Source organism: Oculina patagonica, chromosome 11 (assembly GCF_052425735.1).
Source record: "Oculina patagonica isolate OP01 chromosome 11, crgOcupat, whole genome shotgun sequence".
In the NCBI taxonomy this organism is placed as follows: Eukaryota; Metazoa; Cnidaria; class Anthozoa; order Scleractinia; family Oculinidae; genus Oculina; species Oculina patagonica.
In genome coordinates, this window is record NC_135768.1 from 6,716,405 (window position 1) to 6,727,110 (window position 10,706).

At 39.7% G+C, this 10,706-nt stretch overlaps 1 protein-coding gene across 1 annotated transcript; it reads left to right on the forward strand.

Annotated features, from left to right (window-relative positions):
- The first annotated feature begins 7,047 nt into the window (after window positions 1-7,047).
- On the forward strand, window positions 7,048-8,853 carry LOC144629592 (kelch-like protein 25). The gene has a single exon (XM_078487831.1). The coding sequence runs from the start codon at window positions 7,048-7,050 to the stop codon at window positions 8,851-8,853; it is 1,806 nt and encodes a 601-aa protein (XP_078343957.1).
- Window positions 8,854-10,706: the final 1,853 nt, after the last annotated feature.

Genomic DNA, 10,706 nt, shown 5'->3' on the forward strand with positions numbered 1-10,706 from the left:
CGCGTGATTCGGGGGACAAGTGAGTTCAAAGTACGGAACTTGATACAGTGTACGGGTTATTGGGCAATTTATTTGCGTTGGCTCTCCGAGCTGGCGTCATTTAGATTCGCTACACCGCACTGAAGAGTCGCAATAACGACGAAACAGCTGTCTGCAGTTGCAATCCTGCTGTATCGGTTCTAGTCGTGGTGTTGTCTCGCAAAGTCTATTTTTCACGAAGTATGATCAGCCTTGCTTTCAGTTGTCTGTTGTATCACAGTTGCTGTTTTTTTTTATGGAAATTTTTCTGTAAACAGCGTTGCCACTTTCTCTTCCGAGCTTTTATACTTATTCTGGACTTAATTCTTTATAGATCCAAACCCTATATTGATAATATGTGGGAGAGCCCCCACCCCCCCCCCCCCCTCCACTCCCGGGCGGCGAATGTCCCGTGCGCTGAGCCACTCGAACAACAACCAGGCTACATCTTTCCTCACGTGCAGAAACCACAACTTGTTCCACTGCGTCATTTGTCAGTGTAGAATCCAGCAGCTTCGATCCAAACCGGATCCGAAGGGATCCGGTTTTTTGCTGGTGCCACCATTGGCAGTTTGAACAACTGCACATTTTTGGATTTTTGGTCTCACTTTATAGAATGCCAATAATTTTGGCCGTCAAGGTCTCGCGATCGTTTAGGGTTGCACACCAAGGAATATACAAATATAAATTTTATTATATAAACTGCGGTAGGGCTTTCCACAAGTTGCTCGAGATTTCCCAAAAAGTTGCCCGTAATTTCTCAAAAAGTTGCTCAAAAGTTGCTCCAAAACTCCAAAAAAGTTGCTTCTGATATTAAAAGTTGCTCGGAAGTTGCTCCAAAAAATCCAAAACGCTGCTTCTAATCAAGATAATTTCGTTAAATATATGCTAATTTCTCTTTGAGGGTTAGATTTCTAAACAAAAAAAAAGATTTCTAAGCAGTTTTATGCAATTTTACAGCACAAGAAGTATTTAAATAACATATCAAGGGGAAAATTTGTAAAATGATGACGTCATGTTTGCTGAGGGTTTTTTGTAATGTTTTAATGCAGAATGAGCCGAAAGTTGAAACGTCTTCAGACGTTTCTAGAAAATCTTCGCCAAACTTCGTAAATCTTCGGAAACGTTCGTATGGCCTTTAAACAACATTCGGATAATCTTCGGAGATCTTCCGTCTGGAAATTGATCAAAATGCAACGAGTTGCTCGAGTGGAAAAAAGTTGCTCGAAGGGAAAAAAGTTGCTCGAAACATGAAAAGTTGCCAAAAAGTTGCCGAGCAACTTGTGGAAAGCCCTAAACTGCGGTTGTTTATTGAGATTTCGGGTAAAATTACGATAAAACTTTTACGTGTGTTTGAGATCACCAATCACGTGCTGACAAGTTTGCCATGTTTCAATGGTGAATGAGCCAATCTTAGGCAATCTTCGAAAAAGTTCGGAAAATATTTGGAAACATTCGTATGACCTTCGGACAACATTTTGAAAATCTTCGGAAATCTTCGGGAAATGGTCGGAAATCTTCGGAAAAACGTCAAAAACCTCTTAAATAGTAGGAAGGTAGTATCGAACGCAATCGAACTCTAACACAAAATTTTGGGTTCGATTGTGTTCGATTAGTCTGGAAAGCCAACGCATTCGAAAGATCTCACACAAAATTTTGGGTTCGATTATGTTCGATTATCGAACTAATCGAACCCAATCGTTCGATTAAGTTTGACTGAGTTCGATTGAGTTCGATTACCTTTTTGTGTTCTGCTGCTATTATGCCAAATGGCATAATGCCAAGAAGAACATATTGCTATCGAAGGTGGGAATGGAATGTCTAGAACAATAGAAAGTGTGTAACAATAGACCAGGATCGTAACGAGGTATATTTTTTCACAACTGATCCCATCTTTTTACCCAAAATTTTGATCCCTGATCCCAAAAGTTATGGTAACTTTGATCCCTGATCCCCCCAAATTTTGTTGATCCCACTACATTCATTCCTTATAATTTTGCCTCGATGTCGATTTTGCAGTACATTAGAATCTAAACAGTAATAACTACAACCACGCCAGCACAAAATGAACTGTTTACAATTTCTTTAATAAAAAACCTTAATAAAACACAGAATACCGTTCCTCGTATTTCTTTCTGAAGAAATTATCCAAAACATTGGTGCCTATCTGAATATGCCTGATCTCCCACTTCTCCTGTTCGACTTCCTCCATCCATGTTTCACAATCAGCGCTTAAAAGGAACGCTTACTGGCACACAGGACGCGGTGGCCTAATGATTAGCGCGCTTGATTCCCTTTTACCTTTACTGGCACACATATCATTGACCTCCTCTTATTTTTACTGCATGTATAACCGAACCAAAGTGGCTGATACTGTTTAATTCCTGAACTTTTAGTAAGGGATACATAGCGTTTCCTGTAATGCTGTGCTATTGTTCATTCTTGTCATGTTCTTGTTAAGGAGGAGGGAAGACTGCAGTATGTCTGTGCACGTTATATAGACGAATATGATTTTCATTCATCATTGAAAACATCTTAATTTAAGAGTGGAGAGCGGAGTTAAATAGGTTTGGATATTCTCGCCGAAACTGAGGTGAATAATCGTTTTACTATGCTACACTCGGATATATACCACACATGTCAATTGCAGGAGATTCCTCGTGCAGTTAAGTTAAACGTGTTTTACCCCTGAAACTGCAGGGACTGTTTGCTGTTTTGTTCTAAAGAAGGTTCCTTATATGATTTTTGGAGTCATTTAATTAATAGGAACTAGACCCGAGAAAATTGCATATAAAACTGTTGCGTATATTTCGCAAGAATTCATGTTTCTTCGAAATCTAATTTTTAGAAAACTCACGAATTATTTTTAAAAAACCCACGAAATTAGCAACTGGTATAGTTAAACTACATATCGTGTTACTCTCGTGCCGGATCTACTGCGTCCAGCTTCAAAGCGTGTCGATTGGTCATAATTATTTTTCGTTTGTGAATAATATTATCCATTCGATGAATCGATGGAATCGACAGGCACCGCTGTATCCAGCTAATCGCTAATGAGATGTATGTTTCTGATCGACAAAAAATAGAAAGTTCTTCTTTCGGGTCGAATCTAGTCACGACAGCATTGGACATGGATGCGAACTCATTCCTCAAATAACTTGGCAATGAGCCTCAAATCTCTTGCTTCTGTTCGTAAAACGTCTTTTTTCTTGTCTAAAATTGTCTTGTCTGATCTTTGCACAGTAATAAAACCACTCAAACTCCTTTTTTGAATTTTTGAATTTATTCGTTGTAATGGCCCGAAGGTCCAGCATACATCGCGAAGGAAGAGTTATACAGTACACAGTTTCCCCCTCTGCACGGATTCTATGACGCAGCTTTGTCTATGGTTGGCATAATCATGAATGTCTAGAGTAGGACGACTTGGGTTCCAATTATTCCACACCCAGAGTCGTAAAACTTGGAAAGCAGACATCCTATACAATACAGTGCAAGTTGTTTTCAGAGGGGAACAACTCTGTTTTGTGAAACGACGAATGATACATTTTGAAAGCATCTCTTGTGGGATTTGTAAATGCTAGATCAGGACCTTGTGGACACCTTTGCTCTGTACGAAAAAGACTTTCATCAAGTCCGCCACTCTAAACGAAATGGGTTGTACCTCGAGTAAAAAGATTCGCTAGAGCTGCTTTTAAACGAGCCAGGAAATTACAGGAGACAATGGATTAAAGGTAAGCAGGCTTTCCTCAGCATATTTGTTAAAATACAGTGCCAATGACTCTAAAGCGATCAGGACAACTGAAGAAACAAATAAGTGAAAATAAATACATTCTTTTTGACATTTTTACTGTGAGATCTACAACTCTAGAAACAATGTGTTATAGTCGCCTACAACGATTGAGCTGCCTGTGCTGAGACCTGCGCAACATGTGTAATAATGAAGATAAGCCGAGAAAACATGTCAAACATAGGACATTCTCTATGGACCTCTATAAAATATCTTGGGATTTGCTGTGGACACGAGTAGTAATTCTATTCTTTGAAAAAAAAAACAATAATAAAGGATACCGTATTACCAGGAGCCCATGGGCTCCTGGTATTACTAAATTGTTTTGAAGGATCTTTGCAAAACTCCTGGTACTATCAAATGCCACCCGAGAGTTTCAGGACGTGTTATTGGACGGCCGTCACGGATTGTGGTAGGCTTAGCCGCCAATGGATATTTGACATAAATATTCACCTCCAAGCAGCTATCAGCGCGCGCCAAAAGCGCTATTCACTGTTCTATTATATACAAGTATATACAAATTCATTGTAAAAACACATCGGGAATTGTACTTACCTGCTCGATGAGCGCATTAGCGAGCTTCCTTCGTACAGTTTAGGTGACCAGAAACGTGATCTGGGATGTTTCTGGGTCATGAATTTCAATTTGTCAAAAATAGTGCAGATTTTAACAAGCACGAGGACGACAAAGACTTTAAATCAAACATCACTTTACCTTCTTAATGAATTATCGCCCTTCTTTTTCTTTTTCCCCATGGATCGAATCGAAAATCAACGAAATTTGTCCAAACAACACTGAGCTGCTGAGTCGAATGGTCAACATCCAGCAATCAGAGCAATGGGCCAACGTGATCATATGGCACGCAGCGTGAGTAAGACAAAATTTAAACCCACAAAGTTATCAACGATTGCGTGACTAGCCAGTACTGCCCGGTCATGAAATACTTTATGAAATAAAGCATAAAGTCTATAAATAGCAACTAAGCATGAAAAATCCCGGTAAATGTGCAATTTGTGATTGTTATTGTTATCTAGGACAGCCTGATCCCTGATTCCATGAAAAACACTGCTGATCCCGATCCCACTGGTTGTGATCCCAGATCCCGGGGCTGTGATCCTTGATCCCACCCCTTTTCAGGCCTTTGATCCCTGATCCCATATACCTCGTTACGACCCTGATAGACAGCAGACACTTTCTTTTTTATAGACTAAGTAAAAAGGAATTTCTATCATTTAAATTTGATAACTTAACGATGAACTAGTCTATGTGATAAAAATAAACTAAAATGAAAAAATTTCTTGGTTTCTGATATAAAAAAGTGTGTTTAAATAGACAATTCGTAACAATAGAGTGTAACAATGGGGAGCCCAGGCTCCTGCTAAGAGCTCTATATCCCGCTAGATTTGTACGTGTGTGCTTTCAGAGTTGTGGCTCGTGACGCACACAGCGGTTGCTAACGACGACGAATACGCAATCAGCCTTTTTTCCGTGGAGGAAAAAAATAAACCCTCACCGCCCGTTAGCTAACGTGAAATAAAAAATAATAAAAGATCCCATCCTGTATACGTCCGAGTGAAAGCATAACGAGCTATCGACAAGAAAAAAATAGTGAAGAAATTATTCAACATGACACGAGCATGGGACAAAGAAAAAATCTGAGTCCCCGACGGGAATCGAACCCATGGCCTCCCAGATACCGGTTGGGCGCTCTAACGAACTGAGCTACGAGAGACTCGTTGTGAGCTGGGCCATTTACTAGGTTGATATGTGACACGCGTCCTTTATTATTTACTACACATTTGATGATTTCGACATTGCTGATCCTAGCAGTATGCAGGAAGCGTGTCACATATCAACCTAGTAAATGGCCCAGCTCACAACGAGTCTCTCGTAGCTCAGTTGGTTAGAGCGCCCAACCGGTATCTTGGAGGCCATGGGTTCGATTTCCGTCGGGGACTCAGATTTTTTCTTTGTCCCACACTCGTGTCATGTTGAATAATTTCTTCACTATTTAACACCGAGCTTGAAAATGTACCATCTTTATTATTTACTAAGAAAAAAATATTTTGGATTGTTTTCAGTTTGCACGTTTGCTATTTATACGCGCTGAAACAGACCTTATTGTGGTTTGTGGTTTGTGACGTACGCAGCGGTAGCTGGCATGTTGGTTACGACTTTTAAAGGTTTCAAATGTCATAATAACTTGCGTGACGAAGCCGAAAAACCGAAGACAGTTATCAACGTTGATACGTTATACCAGCAGAACACACGGACCCATTAGGGCCCTATTTTTAGTACGGGCCATCGATTTTGCTTCAAGGTTTACAGTGGCGTTCTTCGGGTCATAAATCCTTTATTGACCAAGCTTTTTCGGTCAAGATGACGGGATAATAATAATAATAATAATAATAATAATAATAATAATAATAATAATAATAATAATAATAATAATAATAATAATAACGGCTTTATTGGAAGAGCTTCCACAGAGTGGCTCTTCGTCTTCCAAATAAACTAAATTTACAAAGAGTTATTAAAATATATAAAAGATTATTATTTACAATATTTACAATAAAAAATAAAAACTATGAAATCTGAAACTTCTCATAAAATTACACTTATTGGATATTGGCCTCGTTCTTTGTTTGCGTGTTTATGGACCTCAACTTCGTTTTGGGCCATAAACACGCGAAAAGTGAACTTGGCCAATATCATCTCGGTCACTGTTTTAATACTTCCGGCTGTTTTGATACAACTTTCGCTAGAATCTTCATGATTGCGGAAATTTTTCAGTTGTCTTGTGGAATAAGGCACGAAACAAGAGAAACTGGAGTTATTCGATAAGATTCTGTACAAATAACTGAAATTACACTCACTTTCAGTGTTACGTGCATAGCGGCTTTCTATCTACATCCATCTTTCGACGTGCTAAAACAAACGACAGAGATCGAAATCCGCCAATCAGAGCCCACTAGCATGTCCCTCTGACCTTGTGTGCATATTTGCATGAAACCAACAACGGTATGTATCGGTTTTGATTGGATCATTCCAAACAGCACGTCGAACGACGACGTCGAAAGATGAATGAAGAAAGAAAGCTACGAACGTAACACTAAAAGAGGTTGTTATTTACAGTCCTTGGTAACACCGTTTTCTACAAGGTCTCAATTTGGGGGAGTACGTCGAGTGAAATTATAGAGCAGGGAGAGGCTGCACCGGCTTTCTGATACAAATTCATCAGCATGCATAGACAAGAAGACGAAGATCGAGAGGTAACTTTGGTGGCGGAAAATGGAAAAGAGTTCAAGGCCTACATGCATGTTCTTTCAGAAGCAAGTCCTTTCTTTGAGAATCTTTTTAACAGCAACATGAAGGAGAGTATTGAAGGAGTTGTTCGACTGGAGATATTAACCGAGTCTCAAATGGCCGACATTCTGGAGTTTATTTTCACTGGCAACATTCAGATTTTGACTCAAGAAAAAGCTGAAGAGTTAATCCAAGTAGCAGATTATTTGTGTCTTGAAAGTTTAAAGTCTGTCGCCCAGAAATTTCTTGAGCAAAAGTTGTCCTTTTCAAACTGTATTTCATATTATAACATGGCGGAAAAATACATGTGCGAAGAGCTTATCGCCAGTTGCCGGAAATTCATCACTTTAAACTTTATAACATTCGCGGAATCAGAAGACTTTTTGACTTTGTCGAACCATGAAGTTGAAAAATGGATATCAAACGACGACATAGTCATAAACGAAGAGGAAGACGTTTTTAAAATTCTGCTGAAATGGATAAATCAAGACAAGAGCCAGCGAGGCGTCAAATTCGCCGAACTTTTTCGTCACGTTCGACTGACTTGTATGTCGCGTGACTTTTTAGTAAGTGATGTCGTGACCAACGATCTTGTCAATGAGAATGAGAACTGTCGTGACAGTGTGGCTGCTGCATTGAAGTGGGTTGATCGGTCGAGCGATTGTCATGTGCCGCGGCCACATCCGCCAAGGAAGGTTCACGAATCATGTGTTGTCGTGGCTTGTCCAATTTCACAACCTTTAAACTGTTTTTGTTATATTCCTGACAAAGATCAGTGGTGCTCCTTGCCCAAAATTCCATGGCATGATGAAGCTGATTATTTTGCGCGTCCTTGGCGTTTTTGTATACAACACTTAGTTACATATCGAGGTCAGCTATTTGCCATTGTTTACGAAGATATTTATAAATCGCAGTGTTATGACCCAGACATGAATCAATGGTATCCAGCCCCGTGGGCAAATGGAGATCCAAACCAAATATTACCAGTAATTGAAAATAAACAGACACCTGTGGCGGTTGTGGTTGTCAACGACGAAATGTGTTTTATTTCCAAATTTAACCAAAGGTATAAAACCCTGGCCGGCAAGCTTTATAAATACAACTTTGCATCAAATTCAATCTCTTCATCGTTGGATTGGGTTAGCAGACCAATGTCTTGTGTAATTGCCTATGATACGTACATCTATGTTATTGGAGGATATATGCTATCGGAAGGCAATTTGGTTTCAGTTTCAGAAGCTGCAAGATTCGACACAGTGGAAAACAAATGGGAGAAGATTGCGGACATTCAAGAAGCGAGATATAACGCGTTTGGTGTAGCGGCGAACAAAAAAATTTTTATTGCTGGAGGAGTTGGTAACCTAAAGCGGACGGCTTTGAAAACCTGTGAAGTGTATAACATGTTGACGGATGAATGGCAGTTCATGGCATGTTTAACGGGTGCTCATCACCTGCGTCCTCGGCGTCAACAAGGCAACTTGTTTTTAGTCAATGAAACATTGTACGTTCTGGGTGAGTTTTGGTTGGGAGATTGCATCGTCACTGTTGAATGCTACGACGATGAAAAACAGAAGTGGAACGCGAAGACTTGTATCCAAATACATAAAAGCATCTTAGCTTACAAGGCATCTTCTCTGAATATTTTCAAAGGCTCTTTAAATAACCTGAAAGCCGTGGTCAGTGACATTGGATTACAAAACATGTACCTCGCGGAATTCAATTACAAATACGAACCTCAGTAAACTGTGCTGAGCAAACCTTGTCGATCACGAACAGTTTTGTTTGGTGTTTCCCACTTTCAGAAAAAGTGGCCATGTGATTGTTACACGGGGAAACGTCTCGCTCAGATATCGCGCATAGCAAATAATGAATTCAGTTAACTCTTTTTAAAACAGACACCGTAGGGATCGACTCCAGCTGTCGCCTAAGCGCGATCTCCATCTTATAGGGAGTTCTATGGTTACAGTAAAATGACTGAAAAACGACAAAAAAGGGGCCAACACCAGATGTCCGTTTTATAGGGTCGATTTAGAGGTGTCTGTTTAGGAAGAGTTGACTGCTTCGAGGGTCTCAATTGGGTTAACCGTTAGCCGTAATACGGCCAAACATTTAGCCCTTAGGCGTAAAAATTGGAAAGTTTTAACCGTTAGCCGTAAGATATGTTAACCGTAAAAATCGGTCAGTAATTTTAAATAAAACAGACTAGGTCACTTCATCGTCCCAGAATGGTCCTCGAATCAAAACTGTTTTTCAATAATGGAAATTAATTTTTAACTTCTGGTAACCGTAATGAAGAAAAAAAAAAAAACCGTTAGCCGTAAAACAACCAAAATGTTTACCGTTAACCGTGAAAGCCACCACCCCATTGAGACCCTCTGCTTCTGTTATATATACGACGGGTACTATGCAGTATTATTTCACCTTGTGCTGAAGTAAAAAGCAATTAAAGTTATTTTTTATTTATTCATTTCAAGTAATAGGTTCCTTAGAGAGATCTTCATTTACATCATTTGAAAAAAAAATATTAAAAACTACAGTTAAAAACGTACAATTACAATAGGACTATTACTACAATTTAATATAAATATTATCACTAACCATCACTAGGCATTATCAAAAGGTATCTAAACTATACTCTTTAAAGGGGCTATGTCACTTATTTTTAGGCAATTTCGGCACTGATCATGACCAACTGGTCATAGAATTAACAGAAATGTCACAATAACGGCTTAAAACTGTAGAAGAACTCAAAGAAACACAAAAAGGCCAAAAAGGGGCATGGAGGGGCAAAATTCGCGAAGATTAAGACGGATTGCGTTCGGGTAAACTTGAAAAACGTCGGCCCCACTTTTTTCAAGTTTATCTCAATTTGTATGAAAGTGTCATTTACAATGCTCTAAAACCATCCTTGTTTGTTATGTGGCCGTGATTTAGCCAATACAAGATTTTTGCTCTCATTGCCAATTTGAAGTTTAGAGCTCTTAATTAACGAAAATAAATAAAACTACCTAAAACACCGTGACATTGGTCAAAAGAACGAATTTAAAAAAGTTAGAAGTTTTACACTTCGAAACCTGCTATTCTAGGAAATCATTGTAAATCTTTATATAAACACAGATACTGATGGCTTGCTATATTTCCTGCCATCTTAGGACGGTCATGCCATTAGTCAGAACGTACGGACCGGCCGTTCCGGTCTTTTTGAATGTCAAACAGGTTTGGCGAGATTTTCGCACAAATCCACCACAACAGTGTACAATATTTATGCACTGACTGATTTGCCAGGATTATGAAGATCTATTGGCCTATGAAAATATCAAACGAGGAGATTCGAAATCGAGCTAACATCAACACCATTAGTGAGCAAATCTTCCGGCGGCGCTGGAAGTTCATCGGCCACATCCTCAGAATGGATCCAAGCAAACATCCCAAGACGGCATTAACATGGGCCCCAGAGGGAAGGCGAAGTCGTGGCAGACCGAGGGAGACTTGGCGAAGAACTGCCGAAAGAGAAAGAGCGGCTTTGGGTTTCGGCTCGTGGAACGAGGCAGCGGTGGCTGCCCGCGACCGTGCAGCATGGCGGAGGAAAATGTCC

Bases quoted from the DNA above. Each gene is read 5' to 3' on its own strand.
- LOC144629592 (XM_078487831.1), top strand. From the start codon at position 7,048: ATGCATAGACAAGAAGACGAAGATCGAGAGGTAACTTTGGTGGCGGAA.